The sequence below is a fragment of the Lipophrys pholis genome (genome assembly GCF_963383615.2).
Source record: "Lipophrys pholis genome assembly, chromosome: 12".
NCBI lineage: Eukaryota > Metazoa > Chordata > Actinopteri > Blenniiformes > Blenniidae > Lipophrys > Lipophrys pholis.
This window is the reverse complement of record NC_137641.1, coordinates 1,241,337-1,260,414: the sequence shown is the minus strand read 5'-3', so window position 1 is coordinate 1,260,414 and position 19,078 is coordinate 1,241,337. Positions and strand designations below refer to the sequence as shown.

The 19,078-nt window shown below is 49.6% G+C and overlaps 1 protein-coding gene across 1 annotated transcript; it reads right to left on the bottom strand.

Annotated features, from left to right (window-relative positions):
* Positions 1-347: 347 nt before the first annotated feature.
* Positions 348-14,274, bottom strand: LOC308117379 (multivesicular body subunit 12B-like). Its single transcript, XM_080476235.1, has 11 exons — positions 14,090-14,274; positions 11,842-11,954; positions 11,498-11,605; positions 11,267-11,363; positions 10,397-10,526; positions 9,131-9,265; positions 8,165-8,259; positions 7,955-8,010; positions 4,315-4,374; positions 1,984-2,072; positions 348-1,808 (listed from the first exon to the last, which is right to left on the bottom strand). The coding sequence occupies exons 2-10, from the start codon at positions 11,950-11,952 to the stop codon at positions 1,986-1,988; spliced, it is 879 nt and encodes a 292-aa protein (XP_080332361.1). The 5' UTR covers positions 11,953-11,954; positions 14,090-14,274; the 3' UTR covers positions 348-1,808; positions 1,984-1,985.
* Between the last annotated feature and the right edge of the window lie 4,804 nt (positions 14,275-19,078).

Sequence of the window (19,078 nt, the reverse complement as noted above, 5' to 3'; positions counted from 1 at the left end):
AAACAACAACGGAGGGATTACAGACGTAATCTGATGAAACATTCTTTTGCAAAATAAAATGAAACGTGAAATAAACTGCTATAAATCCTAGATGTTATTAAAGTGAAAGTTAAGCTGACAGGAGTCACTGCAGCGCCACCTGCTGGAGGAGGCGATTAATCACATCTCAACATTAATTAATCTCAACATTAATTAATCTCAACATTAATTAATCTCAACATTAATATCCAGATACCAGAACAACCAGCCAATCGGGTCCGACCGAGTGTTCTGCTCCTTTTAGTGTCGCTCGGCTTGAAACGGCTTCACTTTAGAGACTCTGAAGACTTTCATGGTTTGTTTTTGTTCTCAGGGAAATTTATTAGAGGAAAACTAGAACTGCTGATCAGAGAATTACAAAATACTGGAACCAACAACAACATGACACCAACACACACACACACACACACACACACACACACACACACACACACACACACACACACACACACACACACACACACACACACACACACACACACACACACACACACACACACACACACACACACACACACACACACACACACACACACACACACACACACACTAGTTGGTGTCAGCAGTGCATTTGACGGTTTAATAAGATACATTGATGAAAACAGTCACAATACTGAAATGACTAATAAATAAAAACAGTAACAACTTGATAATATCAGAGTAACATGCCAAGAGTAACAGTCTCACATAAGACGAACTATACTCTGGTAATGGTGTGTTAGAAGAGAAGGCACCCACACACACACACACTGCAGTGGTGATCAGGTTAGGGAGGTTAGTAGAAGCTTTTCCTCCTCGTGTTCTGAGAAGACGGAAACGACTAAAAGCTTCTTTTACTGTCACAAACAAACACATTCACCTCTGATGATACTAAATAATTAGAACTTAGAACGCAGGAAGGCTTCAGTAAATTCACCAAACCTGTAGAGGACGTTCATTTCGGACAGTTTGAGCTCGCGGCGCCACGTTAGCAACATTAGCATCGTAGCAGTTTTAGTGGTTTTACCAAAAGATCCAGACGAGAAACATCAAACTGGATTCAAACTACTGGTGCCGTTAACGACCTAATCTTCTGTCTGGTGACATGATATTATATGTTCAGTGATCAATTAACAATGAGCCATGGTCACCGATCATAGATCTATGATCATAGATCTATGATCATTTATCTATGATCATAGATCTATGATCATAGATCTATGAACCAGGCACGTGGATTGATGAAATAATCACATTGGTCAAAGTTCAGTGACCGCTGCAGGGAGATTGTAGAGCTGATATAGAGAGACTATAGCTACAAACTGTAATCTATTACTGTGAGATGCTGCAGAGCGAAAAAAAATACTCAAACATCAAATGAACTTCAGTTACAGAGACGCTGCAACTCAACAGTTCCTCTTCAGGAGGAACAGAGACACGTTCCCCCCTGCAGAGCAAACGACTGCAGAATACTGGAGGAGAAGATTACATTGTTGGAGTCCTGTTGTTACCCAGAACGGGTCAGAACGGGTCAGAACGGCTTTGCCGGGGGAACAGGAACAGTGGTTGTACTTGTGGAAGCTGCTGGCTCAGAGGAGGAGGAGTGGTTCAGAAACAGACACAAACAGAAACAGACACAAACAGAAACAGACACAAGAGCATGTAGAAGATGCGTCCTTCCAAGAAGTCCCTCCGTCAGGCTGGAGGTTCTGGTGCTTCTCTCTTGAAATGACTTAGAACACACAGCTGACACCCTCTTCTTCCACTTCCTGTTTCCTGTCAGGACGGCGCTGATGGAGAAGAGCGGACGTAAGTTGTTCGGCTTCTCAGAAGTTCGGATGTCCACAGAGAAAGAAAAGAGGAGGAGGTAATGGAGGAAGTGATGGAGGACCAAGACGTGATGGAGGAGGTAAAAGAGGAGGAGGTGATGGAGAAGGTAAAAGAGGAGGAGGAGATGGAGGAGACCTTCAGGCCTCGGAGCTCAGGGAGGTCCTGGTTGGACTGGGTGGGAGTCGAGCGGCTGCACTGTGCTCCGTCCGAAAGCTGTAATCATACTGACACAGAGACGGGGGGGTTTAGTACAGAGACGGAGAGAACCGGCACTAACAGGGACTAAAGGCGTGTTTCCACCGCACAAAAAGTGCGTGAATGGACTGGTATGGTCCGGTCCGGTTCGGGTTTCCACCGCAAGAATTTGGGAATTTCTGGAAAATCCCGCTCCAAAGGTGGAGGCTTCTCCACTACCCCTCCGTCGGAGTACTCAGGACCATGGAACAGGTCCAGTTTTGAGGAGCCGTCTGCTGATTGGTCAGTGATTTAAGACACGTCCTCAATATTTTAATATGTCGGCTGTATGAATCCTCTGTTGTTGACAGATTCAGCTTTGCACTGGTTGGTTTTCTTCTTTAGTTTTTTGCTGCTCAACTTTCATGTTGGTCCTGAAAGAGCAGACGCGAGGCAGGACAGAGACCGGGACTCTGGAGCAAGGCAGGACAGAGACCGGGACTCAGGAGCAAGGCAGGACAGAGACCAGGACTCAGGAGCAGACGTGAGGCAGGACAGAGACCGGGACTCTGGAGCAAGGCAGGACAGAGACCGGGACTCAGGAGCAAGGCAGGACAGAGACCAGGACTCTGGAGCAGACGTGAGGCAGGACAGAGACCGGGACTCTGGAGCAAGGCAGGACAGAGACCGGGACTCAAGAGCAAGGCAGGACAGAGACCAGGACTCAGGAGCAGACGTGAGGCAGGACAGAGACCGGGACTCTGGAGCAAGGCAGGACAGAGACCGGGACTCAGGAGCAAGGCAGGACAGAGACCAGGACTCTGGAGCAGACGTGAGGCAGGACAGAGACCGGGACTCTGGAGCAAGGCAGGACAGAGACCGGGACTCTGGAGCAAGGCAGGACAGAGACCGGGACTCAGGAGCAAGGCAGGACAGAGACCGGGACTCTGGAGCAAGGCAGGACAGAGACCGGGACTCAGGAGCAAGGCAGGACAGAGACCGGGACTCTGGAGCAAGGCAGGACAGAGACCGGGACTCGGGAGCAGACGCGAGGCAGGACAGAGACCGGGACTCTGGAGCAAGGCAGGACAGAGACCGGGACTCAGGAGCAGACGTGAGGCAGGACAGAGACCGGGACTCTGGAGACAGACGCTACGGCCGTAATCGATGCTCTACCGAGTCCACAGGCGGGGTTTAGAACTCCGCAGATCTGTGAGGTTACAACAGTGACCTCAGCCGGGGCGACAGACCTGGACCTCCTGAATCCTCTGTTGTTGTTTACATCCTCCGCTTTGCACCAGTTGTCCAGTTATTGTATTTTTATTTTTTGCAGCCACAGAGGTGCAGCTGCAACTTCTGTGTTTGTTCCTCCAGAGCGAACGGCGCCCCGGCTTTGTGACACCAGAGCCACTCCAGTGCCACAAAGCCGCTGGTTGTGACGGCTGCAACTTCCACATGGAGACAGAGATGGTGGACGTGATGCCAGGACAGACACCGGGACTCGGGACTCGGAACAGCTCCGGCGTCCCGGCGCACCGGCAGATTCCAGCATCGGGGAACCGGAGCTCCGGGGCGGTTCAACGCAATGGAGCACCGGCCAGCGACGTGACGAGTGGACTCGGTAGAGCATCGATTACGGCCGTAGCGTCTGTCTCCAGAGTCCCGGTCTCTGTCCTGCCTCGCGTCTGCTCCAGAGTCCCGGTCTCTGTCCTGCCTTGCTCCTGAGTCCCGGTCTCTGTCCTGCCTCACGTCTGCTCCTGAGTCCTGGTCTCTGTCCTGCCTTGCTCCTGAGTCCCGGTCTCTGTCCTGCCTTGCTCCAGAGTCCCGGTCTCTGTCCTGCCTCGCGTCTGCTCTTTCAGGACCAACATGAAAGTTGAGCAGCAAAAAACTAAAGAAGAAAACCAACCAGTGCAAAGCTGAATCTGTCAACAACAGAGGATTCATACAGCCGACATATTAAAATATTGAGGACGTGTCTTAAATCACTGACCAATCAGCAGACGGCTCCTCAAAACTGGACCTGTTCCATGGTCCTGAGTACTCCGACGGAGGGGTAGTGGAGAAGCCTCCACCTTTGGAGCGGGATTTTCCAGAAATTCCCAAATTCTTGTGGCGGAAACCTGAACCGGACCGGACCATACCAGTCCATTCACGCACTTTTTGTGCTGTGGAAACACGCCTTAACAGAGACTAATAGGCAATAACAGATTAAGGCCTTGTTTGCCGTCATGGTACTATATGGTACTGTACCACTCAGAGATCAATTCATTCGATCAGTGTTTCCATTCTCACCTCTTTCTCGATCTCAGACAGCGACTTAATGGTGATTCCCATCAGATCGACCTGCTGCAGCTGCAGAGAAAAGACCTATCAGAACCTGCTGCAGAGACAAGAACTACCAGAACCTATGGCAGAGAGAACTATCAGAACCTGTTGCAGAGAGAACTATCAGAACCTGCTGCAGAAAGAAGTCAAAGTCAAAGTGTAATTTATTGTCAATACTGCAATATGTACAGGACATACGGAGTTTTGAAATGCCGTTCCTCTCTGGTGTAAACATAAAAGGATAAGAAAGAAAGAAAAACAAATAAAAACAGGGATCAGACCGAAAGATGGGTCCCTATCTAAAGGAGGGTGATAGGGTGCAGTGTAGAAAGGTGGATGGTGGGTGTTTGTGGGAGTCAAGGTGTGTGTGTGTGTGTGTGTGTGTGTGTGTGTGCGTGTGTGTGTGTGTGTGTGTGTGTGTGTGTGTGTGTGTGTGTGTGTGTGTGTGTGTGTGTGTGTGTGTGTGTGTGTGTGCGTGCGTGTGTGTGTGTGTGTGTGTGTGTGTGTGTGTGTGTGTGTGTGTGTGTCAGGATCCAGCTTTCTTGTGTGAGAGAGGCAGGGGGGGCAGAGCCGGGAGGGAGTTGAGTGTCCTAACAGCTGGTGGAAGAAGCTGTCCCTCAGTCGGCTGGTTCTGGCTTGGAGACCCCGCAGTCTCCCCCCCGGATGGCAGCAGGCTGTGTAACGGGTGGGTGGGATCACCCGCGATGCCGAGGGCCTTGCGGGTGAGGCGGGTGGCGTAGATGTTATGGAGGGCGGGGAGAGAGGCACTAATGATCTTCTCAGCTGCTCTCACGATGCGCTGGAGGGTTCTGCGGCAGGATGCGGTGCAGGCGCCGTGCCACACCGTGATGCAGCAGGTCATGAGTGACCGGATGGTGCCTCTGGAGAAGGTGCACATGATGGGGGGCGGGGCTCTGGCTCTTCTCAGCTTGCGGAGGAAGGAGAGGCACTGGTGAGCTTTCTTGGCCAGGGATGTGGTGTTGATGGTCCAGGAGAGGTCCTCTGTGATGTGAACACCCAGGAACTTAGTGCTGCTCACCCTCTCCACAGCAGCACCGTTGATAGACAGAGGGGAGTGCTGGGTGCACGCTCTCCTGAAGTCCACAACCATCTACTTCGTCTTCTCCACCTTCAGGAAGAGATTGTTGTGGCTGCACCACATTGCCAGGCGGCTCACCTCAGTCCTGTAGTTCGTCTCACTGGCGTTGCTGATGAGACCCACTACGGTCGTGTTGTCCGCAAACATGATGAAGAGGTTGGAGCTGTGAGACGGTGTGCAGTCATGGGTCAGCAGGGTGAAGAGGAGGGGGCTCAGCACACATCCTTGGGAGGCGCCCGTGTTCAGAATGATGGTGCTTGATGTGTTGCTGCCGACCCGTACTGCTTATGGTCCCCCAGTCAGGAAGTCCAGTAGCCAGTAGCACAGCGTTGTGTTCAGACCCAGCCGGTCCAGTTTGGCGATCAGCTGTTGGGGGATGATTGTGTTGAATGCTGAGCTGAAGTCAATGATGATTTGAACATAAGATTCTCTTTTGTCCAGATGCGTTAAAGCCGTGTGAAGGGTGCTGGCGATGGCATCATCAGTTGAGTGGTTTGACCGATATGCAAGCTGGAAAGGGTCCGGGGAGGGGCGGAGGACAGCCTTGATGTTTTCCATAACGAACCGTTCAAAGCACTTCATGAGGATGGGGGTGAGAGCACCAGGATGGTAGTCATTGAGGCAGGATGGTGGCAACTTCTTCAGGACCGGGATGATGGTGGTGACTTTGAGGCATGTGGAGACAATAGCATGACTCAGCGAGATGCTGACGATGTCTGTGAGGACATCCATGAGTTCGTCCGCACAGTCTCTCAGCACCCGGCCAGGTATTTTGTCAGGAACAGAAGCTTGGCGGGCGTTGATCCTGAGGAGTGTTCTCCTCACACTGTCCTTCAAAAGCGTGGTCGCCTGGAGGAGGTGTGGACTTCTGTGCTGGCATGCTGTTGTGTGCCTGGAACCGAGCGAAGAGCCCGTTCAGCCCGTTCAGCAGAGAGGTGGTGCTGTTGCCGGTCTGCAGTGAGGGTTTGTAGTCTGTGATGGCCTGTATTCCCCGCCACAGGCTGCCTGAGTCTCTGCTGTCACTAAATCTGTGGGCTGTCCTCTTGGAGTACTGCCTCTTAGCCTCTCTGATGCTGCGGGACAGGTTGGCCCTGGCTGTCCTGAGACCTACCTGGTCTCCTGCTCTGAAGGCGTCATTCTGAACTGTCAGGAGCCAGTAGACCTCCCTTGTCAGCCACGGCTTCTGGTTGGCCTGAACAGTGATATTTTTGAGGTGCGTTACATCGTCCGTGCACTTGGCGATGTAGGCAGTGACTGTGTCGGTGTACTCCTGGAGGTCTGTCAGGTTGTTGTGGGTGGCAGCCTGTTTGAACACACCCCAGTCTGTGGTGTCCAAACAGTCCTAGAGTGCCTCTGAAGACCCTTCAGGCCACACTCGTACCTGCTTGTGAACTGATTTGGCGACTTTTACAAGTGGTCTGTAGGCCGGCATTAGCATGACAGTGATGTGGTCTGAAGCACCGAGGTGGGGGAGGGGAAGGGCCGTGTAAGCTCTTCTCTGGGTGGTGAAACCCTGGTCCAGCGTATTCTTTCCCCGTGTTGGGAAGTCGATGTGTTTATGCAGTTCTGGAAACACAGTCTTTGGGTTTGCATGGTTGAAATCACCCGCCAAGATGAAGGCAGCCTCTGGGTGGGCTGCTGCTGCTCACTGATGTGCTGATACAGCTCATGGAGCGCCTCACTCTGGCTGTTGTTATTGGAGCTCGGCGGGATGTAAACAGCAACGATCAGAACTGCTGTAAACTCCCTCGGGAGATCGAATGGCCGGCCTTTCATAACCATACACTCCAGTAACGGTGAGCAGTGCTTGCGAACCAGAACAAGGTCCCGACACCAGGCCTCGTTGACGTCAACAGAGTCCCCAGCCGCGGGTCTTACCTCCTTTGACGAGAACTCCGTCTGCTCAGTAGCATGTTAGCCGCTCGAGCTGAATGGCGCGGCCCGCAACGTTGTTGTGAAGCCATGTTCCCGTAAATACAAAAACACAGCAGTCTCTCACAGTGGAGACGAATGTAGTGCAGCTTGTTATCCAGAGCGTACGTTGGCCAGTGCGATGGTGGGGATGGCCGGCTTGTGTGGGCTAGCCGCTAGCCTAGCTTGGATACCTCCGCGCTTTCCCCTCTTCTGCTTCCTCTCACGCCGCTTGTGGCGCCTCCACTCTGGGCGAGATGCAGGGGTGATGGTGGGGGGGTTGTCGGTCTCCAGAGCAGACCGTAGCCACGTAGCTCTTCCTTCAGTTCAGGGTTTAACTCTAACAAAGTGGTTCTGCCGACCCTAAGCAGGAAGTCACGGCTGGAAGTGCGCCAGACACGGAGGCGCAACGAAGACGCACAAAAACACTGTGACTCACATGACAAAAAAACATGGAAACACCATTTTGTCGGGAGAGAGAGATGCCGCAGCGTGCGCACGCACCGCCATGACATCAGGACAGAACTGTCAGAACCTGCTGCAGCTGCAGAGAAGAACTACCAAAGCTTTGATTTGAACTCGAGGAGCAAAACTCACATCAGACGAAGCACACGAGAACTTCTCCGAGATGGTGAAGGGAACTCCGTCCATCGCTGCAGAGAAAACACACACTGAAGGTCAGACAGACAGACAGACAGACAGACAGACAGACAGACAGACAGACAGACAGACAGACAGACAGACAGACACACTGAAGGTCAGACAGACAGACAGACAGACAGACAGACAGGAGAGGAGAACATTGACCTGAGATAGCGTAGAGGTTGGAGTTCTGGTGCTCGTAGTCTGGTCTGGTGGTGGTTTTTCCTCTGAAGCTGGCAGGAAGTGTCATGGAAATGTGTCTGTGGACAAAAGTGAAGTTTCATGAGACCTGAGCGAAAGGAAGGTTGGTCCACGTTGGAAGCTCCCAGGAACTTCATGGTGGTCTCTCCAATCAGCGCCACCCTGATAACAATCAGCCTCACCCTGAACAATCAGCCTCACCCTGATAACAATCAGCCTCACCCTGAACAATCAGCCTCACCCTGATAACAATCAGCCTCACCCTGATAACAACCAGCCTCACCCTGATAACAATCAGCCTCACCCTGAACAATCAGCCTCACCCTGATAACAATCAGCCTCACCCTGAACAATCAGCCTCACCCTGATAACAATCAGCCTCACCCTGAACAATCAGCCTCACCCTGATAACAATCAGCCTCACCCTGATAACAACCAGCCTCACCCTGATAACAATCAGCCTCACCCTGAACAATCAGCCTCACCCTGATAACAATCAGCCTCACCCTGAACAATCAGCCTCACCCTGATAACAATCAGCCTCACCCTGAACAATCAGCCTCACCCTGATAACAACCAGCCTCACCCTGATAACAACCAGCCTCATTCTGATAACAACCAGCCTCACCCTGATAACAACCAGCCTCACCCTGATAACAACCAGCCTCATTCTGATAACAATCAGCCTCACCCTGAACGATGAGCGCCACCCTAAACAATCAGCCTCACCCTGATAACAACCAGCCTCACCCTGATAACAATCAGCCTCATTCTGATAACAACCAGCCTCACCCTGATAACAATCAGCCTCACCCTGATAACAACCAGCCTCACCCTGAACAATCAACGCCACCCTAAACAATCAGCCTCATTCTGACAACAACCAGCCTCACCCTGATAATAATACACAGCAGTTTGAACTGGACCTACTTGGTCAGGGGAGCTGCCGGGACCGCCGCCGACCCGGAGGAGTTGGCGTTGTGGATGCTGTTGGTAGCGATAGTGGAGTCCTGCGCTCGGGGTACGGTGCCCATCCGGTACCAGATCCCCATGTTGTTGAGCTCTCTGCACACACAGCATGAACACATGAGGAAACATGGCGTCAGGAGGAGCTCCTCACTGCCTCGCCTCACTGCTTCGTCTCACTTCACTGCCTCACCTCACTACCTCACCTCACTACCTCACTGCCTCACCTCACTGTCTCACCTCGATGTCTCGCCTCACTACCTCACCGCCTCACCTCACTGCCTCGCCTCACTACCTCACCTCACTGTCTCACTGCCTCACCTCACTGTCTCAGCACTGTCACCTCGCTGTCTCACCTCACTGTTTCACCTCGCTGTCTCACCTCACTGTCTCGCCTCACTACCTCACTGTCTCGCCTCACTACCTCACTACCTCACTGTCTCGCCTCACTACCTCACTACCTCACTGTCTCGCCTCACTACCTCACTGTCTCGCCTCACTCTCTCACCTCACTGCCTGACCTCACTGTCTCGCCTCACTACCTCACTACCTCACTGTCTCACCTCACTACCTCACTTCACTGCCTCACCTCACTACCTCACTGCCTCACCTCACTACCTCACCGCCTCACCTCACTGTCTCGCCTCACTACCTCACTGCCTCGCCTCACTACCTCACTGCCTCACCTCACTGTCTCACTGCCTCACCTCACTGTCTCAGCGCTGTCACCTCGCTGTCTCACCTCACTGTTTCACCTCGCTGTCTCACCTCACTGTCTCGCCTCACTACCTCACTGTCTCGCCTCACTACCTCACTGTCTCGCCTCACTACCTCACTACCTCGCCTCACTACCTCACTGTCTCGCCTCACTCTCTCACCTCACTGCCTGACCTCACTGTCTCGCCTCACTACCTCACTACCTCACTGTCTCGCCTCACTACCTCACTGCCTGACCTCACTGCCTCGCCTCACTTGCCTCACCACATTCAGGTAAACCATCTAGTGAGGGAGGACTCCTCTGATTGGACAAACATGGCAACATTGCTTATCACAGTTTGTTCAGTCTAATGAGAATGTTGAGAAAACTGAAGCTGCAGACACTTCTCTAATGACACGTCTTTCTTTGGTGAGATCTTCCTCGGGTGGAGCAGGTAGAAGGTGAGGTGGAGTAGGTAGAAGGTGAGGTGGAGTAGGTAGAAGGTGAGGTGGAGCAGGTAGAAGGTGTCTCACCCGATGAAGGTGTACTGAGGAGGCGCCTGTTTGGAGCGGCCCAGGATGCGGATGTCACAGATGGCCGCCTCAGTGGAGTCTCTGGGAATAAACTTAATGCAGAGTCGCCTCTTCCTGAAGGCCTGCTCCTCTGTGACACACACACACACACACACACACACACACACACACACACACACACACACACACACACACACACACACACACACACACACACACACACACACACACACACACACACACACACACACACACACACGTGTGTAAATGTGTGTGTGGGCTGAGAACCTCCCTCCAGCTCACAGCTGGCAGATCCAGATATTGATCAGACAGCAGGGTTATTGATCAGCTGAGCTTCAGGCTGGACACAAGAACAGGAAGGAAACATTCAGTTTCATCACATCCCAAGTTTTGAGGGAGCGTCCAGTTGACCTGCTGACTGCAGCCTGGTTCTGAGGGTGGAGGTGGATGAGGGTGGAGGTGGAGGTCCACCAGAGATCATCAGTTTTCCATCAGACATCTCAAAAGGCATTTCAGAGAACCCAACCAACCTCACAACCACAGAGCAGGTGGAGCCACCTCCAGCATCTCCACCACCTCCACCTCCAGCATCTCCACCACCTCCACTACCTCTTGTTCAGACGGAGTTAGTGGGGGGGGGGTTGAGGGTTTGTTCAGGTGGGAATTTGAGTGTCGAGGGTCAGACTGTGGGAGGAGACCGGAGTACCAGGGAGAACATGCAAACTCCAGGACCTTTTCGCTAATGACTGCGCCACCGTGTGGCTAATAGGTTAATAACAACCTCAGCATTGGGTCCTGGCTACATGTTTAGCATTGGCTGCCTCAGCCTTTCACTGAAACATGTCTTACGGGTGTCCACAGTCTCCTGGATCGGGATGAAACCAACAGGGAGAGTGTCCTTGATATCGATTAGCTTCATGTCCACAAGAACATTACCCAGGTGACTCTGGAAAGAGAGAGACAAAGAGCAATGAGGGCGTGAGACATCATGAGAAGAAAGACAGAACCAAGACAGCAAGAATGGGACACAGTGTGTGGTCCAGGAGTTGGACAGTTTGTTGTTGAGGTGAAGACACATACATTTTCTTTGGAGAAGACTCTGGTGAAGCAGAGGTAGCGGGTCACTTTGGATTTAAAAAGGCCGTCTTTCCATAGGTCTGCGTCTAGTCCATCTGTTGTTGTGGACACCTGGAAACATATGGAGGAGACTGAATGTATAATCCTTTCCTCACCATGTACGACCTGTCTGCTCACCTCCTCTGTCCTTTCCTCACCATGTACGACCTGTCGGCTCACCTCCTCTGTCCTCACCACATATGACTTATCCACTCATCTCCTTTGTCCTCACCACGTACGAACCTATCTGTACATCTCCTTTGTCCTCACCACGTACGAACCTATCTGTACATCTCCTTTGTCCTCACCACATCATATCCAGTGGGCGCCCTGTTCCTGGAGGCGACCACACCGACTCCAGTGATGGGGTCCATGGGCATCTCTGGCAGCGCCTCTGAAAGGTCCCGGACCTCCGGCATGTCTAGAGGGTTAAGCACAACAACAAACCCCGGTTTTGTCATCTTGTCCGGCTCCAACATGAGTATGGATGGTTTTATTCTGCATATGCATCAGGAAACAACTCCACATTAAATACATTCATCAGCGAATGAAGCGAGATGTCAGCACAGAGGACCACGCAGCTCCGAGTTCTCGGCTGTTGTCCTTTCTTAAGAGTTGGTTTCAGCTTGGAGCGTAGGTTGTAGGTTTGAAGCCATAATCCAGTAGGGCAATGCCCAACTGCCGGAAACTGGACAAAATATTGGGACTGTTCACACTTAAAACTGGATCAGATCCCAGCGTCGCCTTCACCGTCGGCCGGCGTTTCTTAGGAGACGGAGGAGGCGATGTAAACAAGAGGGCCGGTTTGTAAAAAGTTAAAACAATTAACCAGGTCAACAACAGCTGTGGACATCTGCCTGCATTTACTGATAGAGTCTTTGTCGTTCTCTTAAACTTTCAATCTTTAGTTTTTTTATTCTGGCGACCGTCTATTATTTATCCATTTGTCTAGAAAGATGTGAGGCCGTGGAAGATTCCATTACATTTTGCAGATGATCCGGATTCAGGATTTCACTTTATATGCTTAAAGGATTATGGCAGAGGTAAATGACGGACCTTCGCCAAATACGAAAATAACATTTCTATTCCGGGTGTGAATTTTAGATGACATTACAAATTAGATATACCTGCTGTTTCTTGATTTCTTTATTCTTGTCAAAGTGGGGAAACTTTTTTCCGGAGTGGAGGTCAACCTTTGACATGAGAAATCTGATCGCTCCTTTTCATTTTTTTTAGTCCATGAAATAAAACATTTGTCACAATGTTTACAGTTTCTTTGTGCTTCAATAAAAAAGAAGTTAATGAACCTGAAGAAAAACCTGATTAAAGTTCCTCCAGCAGAAGAAAGTTGAACCTCTCCTTCCATCCAGGAGAGGTTCTGCCCAGAGAATAAAGCAACACACCAGAACCAGAACATCGCCTCTCATTTCCTCATTTCAACCTGAAGTTTCCCAAATCCTTCCCACCAAAGTCCAGATGTTTACAGACGAACCAGCGTCTGTATCCATCAACCTGTTTCTGTTTCCTGACTGACGCCATCTTGGGAAACCTGCCACAAGGGATTCTGGGATATCAAAGATGGCGTGGCGGCAGCTCCTGCCAGAATATCAACATTTGACCGATTCAGGGTGAAACAAATCCAGACTTTCTCAAAGAAAGAGTCTTCAAGCCATGAGAGTGTGAAACATAGTGAAACATAGTGATGGCTGATGGTTTTTCCAGAGAGACTCCAGATGTGCAGAGATCCAGTGGACAAACGGGATCTTCTGACACGAAGCCTCAAGAATCTTCAGGAGTTTCTGGAACGCTGAGACGTCAACAAACCGGGCATGTCCCGCCAAATTAAAATGCTGTAAATACTAGTTTGTCTGAGTGTGATGAGGAACTTCCTTCAGAAGGTTTTTGACGACGTGTTGGAGATGAACGTCAACAAGTAGAACTGGAACCTAAGTTTTTATTCCCGGAGGATTCTGAGAGAGGAACTTTAAACTGACAGACAGATACTGACGTGATAACAGGTCACGATTACAAAGATTATCTGACCCCCCCATAAAGGGTCTGGTGTGAAAAACAGTTGCTATCAGGGGATGTGACTCGTTTTCTTAATTTGGACATTGTTAAGGTTGAGTTTTGTGTTTTGACCTACTCGGGCTTCCGTAGTGCAGGCGGACATAAGACACAGTGGATATTGTAGTTGATTTTCAGAGTCATCCTCCCTTTACGTTGGGACCATTAAAAGGTTCAACGGCTACCTGAGTCCGTGTCATTGTTGTGTTCCGGAAGAAGCAGCGAAGAGGACAGTTTGTCCAGCTTCAGCACTTTAATACAGTTAGCTTCCATAGCTTAGCATGGCTAACGAGCGAGCGACTCAAACAAACTGCTGGACTCTTCCAGCTTCTGATGCTCATGTATCCGGATACATGAGCTGTTTCTGCTGCTCAATGCGGTTATTTATGGTTAGTTAACGTTATTTACGGTTTAAATAAAGTGGCTGAACGCGGCACAGCGCGAACCTCCAGCAGCTGCTATGTTAGCTAATGGCTAATGGGTCCTCACCGTGCGATGCGAACAGTGGATCACTCCTGATCACTCCGGGTCACTCGAGATTATTTAGGGTCACTCCTGATCACTCCGGGGGTTCTTCTCTCTTTAACGCAGTTTTTCAGACAGTTTACTCATCTTAACACACCGACGCAAACAGAATCACCTCAGACCGAGAGGAAGTGCTCCAGCTAGCGGCCAGTGGTGGAACAGCACCGGGAGGTCCAACCCACTATCCGCCCTACATACTGACTGAGAGGGATCGAACATAGAACCCTTATATATAACATCACACTCTACACATCACTCTCTACACCCTCTACACATCACTCTCTACGCCTTCTATACATCACTCTCTACACCTTCTATACATCACTCTCCACACATCACTCTCTACACCCTCTACACATCACTCTCTACACCTTCTATACATCACTCTCTACACCTTCTATACATCACTCTCTACACATCACTCTCTACACCCTCTATACATCACTCTCTACACCCTCTATACATCACACGCTACACATCACTCTCAACACACTACACATCACTCTCTACACCTTCTATACATCACACTCTACACATCACTCTCTACACCTTCTATACATCACACTCTACACATCACTCTCTACACCCTCTATACATCACTCTCTACACCTTCTATACATCACTCTCTACGCCCTCTATACATCACACTCTACACATCACTCTCTACACCTTCTATACATCACTCTCTACACCTTCTATACATCACACTCTACACATCACTCTCTACACCCTCTATACATCACTCTCTACACCTTCTATACATCACTCTCTACACCCTCTATACATCACACTCTACACATCACTCTCTACACCCTCTATACATCACACTCTACACATCACTCTCAACACACTACACACCACTCTCTACACCTTCTATACATCACTCTCTACACCTTCGATACATCACTCTCTACACCCTCTATACATCACACTCTACACATCACTCTCAACACACTACACATCACTCTCTACACCTTCTATACATCACTCTCTACACCCTCTATACATCACACTCTACACATCACTCTCTAGACCCTCTAAACTTCACTCTCTCCACCTTCTATATATCACTCTCTACACATCACTCTCTACACATCACTCTCAACACACTATACATCTCACTCTACACATCACTCTTTATGCATCAGTCTCTACACATCACTCTCTACACCTTCTATGTATCACTCTCTACACATCACTCTCTACACATCACACTCTACACATCACTCTCTACATCCTCTATACATCTCACTCTACACATCACTCTCTATGCATCACTCTCTACACCTTCTATATATCAGTCTCTACACATCACTCTCTACTCCTTCTATACATCACACTCTACACATCACTCTCTACACCTTCTATACATCACACTCTACACATCACTCTCTACACCCTCGATACATCACACTCTACACATCACTTTCTACACCTTCTATACATCACTCTCTACACCCTCTATACATCACACTCTACACATCACTCTCTATGCATCACTCTCTACACCTTCTATATATCAGTCTCTACACATCACTCTCTACTCCTTCTATACATCACACTCTACACACCACTCTCTACACCCTCTATACATCTCACTCTACACATCACTCTCTATGCATCACTCTCTACACCTTCTATATATCAGTCTCTACACATCACTCTCTACTCCTTCTATACATCACACTCTACACACCACTCTCTACACCCTCTACACATCACTCTCTACACCTTCTATACATCACACCCTACACATCACTCTCTACACCCTCTATACATCACACTCTACACATCACTCTCTACACCTTCTATACATCACACTCTACACATCACTCTCTACACCCTCGATACATCACACTCTACACATCACTTTCTACACCTTCTATACATCACTCTCTACACCCTCTATACATCACACTCTACACATCACTCTCTACACCTTCTATACATCACACTCTACACATCACTCTCTACACCCTCTATACACCACACTCTACACATCACTCTCTACACCTTCTATACATCACACTCTACACATCACTCTCTACAACCTCTATACATCACACTCTACACATCACTCTCTAGACCCTCTAAACTTCACTCTCTACACCTTCTATATATCACTCTCTACACATCACTCTCTACACACTCTACACATCACTCTCTACACCCTCTATACATCTCACTCTACACATCACTCTTTATGCATCAGTCTCTACACATCACTCTCTACACCTTCTATATATCACTCTCTACACCCTCTATACATCTCACTCTACACATCACTCTCTATGCATCACTCTCTACACCCTCTAAACTTCACTCTCTACACCTTCTATATATCACTCTCTACACATCACTCTCTACACACTCTACACATCACTCTCTACACCCTCTATACATCACACTCTACACATCACTCTCTACACCCTCTATACATCTCACTCTACACATCACTCTCTATGCATCACTCTCTACACCCTCTAAACTTCACTCTCTACACCTTCTATATATCACTCTCTACACATCACTCTCTACACCTTCTATACATCACACTCTACACAACAGAAGAGCAGTGCTTAAACTAAACCTGTGCTGAAATATTGTTTCTTTAAATTTAACATTTCAAACATAAACACAAAAGTCCTTTTGATCCAACACAACAGCAGTACCTGTTCAGGTGCGTGTGAACATAAAGCAAAGTGCAGATTAGAAACAACATCTTTGGTTTTGGTCGCATCTGAAAGTGGATAAAAAAGTAACTTGCTTACCAGCAACTTTTCAGAACTTGAGGTATTTTTCTTCTCTGGAAACAACAAAAGACAGTTTGTCCCCGTCTATATTTGGTCTCTTCCGAGACAGTCGCATCTTGACTGCATATAATCAAAAAACATAACTAGTGAGTGCAGTGACACAGTTACTCTCCCTTTGAAATGAAATAAAGCTCACAACCAAGTGAAATAATAAGCTAAAAGAAAAAAGTCACATAAATACATGAAAGTACATTCATTATTCCTTCCATCTCAACTTCTGTAGACGTGTAACACTTCCCTAGTGGAGTCTTCCAGTGGGAGAAGTGAACAAGATGGTGGCCTGACTCCTAAGAGGTCAGTCTGCAGGCGGTGGTTTGGAGTCCTGTCAGTCAGAGAGCAGCGACCGCTGGTTTATATCACCTTCATGTGTGAAAAGCTTGATTCACATGTGTATGTTGATCCAAACATCCTGAGCACGTGGACTGCAACTTTCTTAATGTTAGGGAACTGGTGCACATTGGTTACACCAGAACCTCGCAGGTCCATTGCCGTGAAGGTCGTGAGCCATGGCTCGGGATGACTGCATGTCCACAAGCTGGAGTCTGAACTTCCTCCCGTCAGTAGAGTGGACTCTGGTGGACAAGTCCTGGTGTGTTGCAGCAGGGAAGCTCATCACATCTGTGGGCCGAACAAGACGACCGAGTCGACTGGTCAAGTTCTCTTTCCACCGTGTGAGGAAACCCGTCATCACCTCAGTGATTTCCACGGGGCTGAGATGCGTTTGTGTCGTGTGGGACAATGCAGCATTCTCCCAGTGCTGAAGTCAGTTGTAAAAATGTCCAGTTTGACTTGGAAGGCACGCATCTGTCCTACAGTTCTATCCCTACCGTGCAATCCCACATTTAGATCATTAAGATTCCTAAATGTGTCCCACAGAAAGCAGACGTCAGCCGTCAAGTTGTCGTCCAATATTTGAGTTTAGTATTTCTCCGCTCTTCTTAACGTGCTGCTGCGGAGGAAAGTCTTCATCTCCTCCCTGAGATCACAGACCCGCTCCAGTGCTTTGCCTCTGGAGAGCCACCTCACGTCCTGGTGCAACAATAGGTCCTGGTGCAGCAGTAGGTCCTGGTGCAACAATAGGTCCTGGTGCAACAATAGGTCCTGGTGCAACAATAGGTCCTGGTGCAACAATAGGTCCTGGTGCAGCAATAGGTCCTGGTGCAACAATAGGTCCTGGTGCAACAATAGGTCCTGGTGCAACAATAGGTCCTGGTGCAGCAGTAGGTCCTGGTGCAACAGTAGGTCCTGGTGCAGCAATAGGTCCTGGTGCAACAATAGGTCCTGGTGCAACAATAGGTCCTGGTGCAGCAGTAGGTCCTGGTGCAACAATAGGTCCTGGTGCAACAATAGGTCCTGGTGCAGCAGTAGGTCCTGGTGCAACAATAGGTCCTGGTGCAACAATAGGTCCTGGTGCAGCAATAGGTCCTGGTGCAACAATAGGTCCTGGTGCAACAATAGGTCCTGGTGCAACAATAGGTCCTGGTGCAGCAGTAGGTCCTGGTGCAACAGTAGGTCCTGGTGCAGCAATAGGTCCTGGTGCAACAATAGGTCCTGGTGCAACAATAGGTCCTGGTGCAGCAGTAGGTCCTGGTGCAACAATAGGTCCTGGTGCAACAATAGGTCCTGGTGCAGCAATAGGTCCTGGTGCAACAATAGGTCCTGGTGCAACAATAGGTCCTGGTGCAGCAATAGGTCCTGGTGCAACAGTAGGTCCTGGTGCAGCAATAGGTCCTGGTGCAACAATAGGTCCTGGTGCAACAATAGGTCCTGGTGCAGCAGTTGGTCCTGGTGCAACAGTAGGTCCTGGTGCAACAATAGGTCCTGGTGCAACAATAGGTCCTGGTGCAGCAATAGGTCCTGGTGCAGCAGTAGGTCCTGGTGCAGCAGTAGGTCCTGGTGCTCCTCAGACATCTCCAACAACAGCTGGCGACATAAGCGATGTTGGAGGCTCGGTGGTGAGCGAATAAAGTTTATTATAGCCATCACATTGTCCATTGTCATTTTAAGACGAGCGCTCAGTTTTGCCCACAATAGAGTCTGATGCAGGGGACAATGCAGGGGACAATGCAGGGTGGTCATCTGAGACGCCACAGTGGACCAACGTGCAGCCAAACCGCTGCCTTTTCCAGCCATGGATGGC

Excerpts from the sequence above, each read along its gene's own strand:
- LOC308117379 (XM_080476235.1), bottom strand. The coding sequence starts at position 11,952 with ATGCCGGAGGTCCGGGACCTTTCAGAGGCGCTGCCAGAGATGCCCATG. Across the intron at positions 11,364-11,497 it reads GAGTCTTCTCCAAAGAAAAT|AGTCACCTGGGTAATGTTCT; the intron begins GTATGTGTCTTC and ends CTCTCTTTCCAG. Across the intron at positions 2,073-4,314 it reads TGTCTGAGATCGAGAAAGAG|TATGATTACAGCTTTCGGAC; the intron begins GTGAGAATGGAA and ends TCTCTGTGTCAG.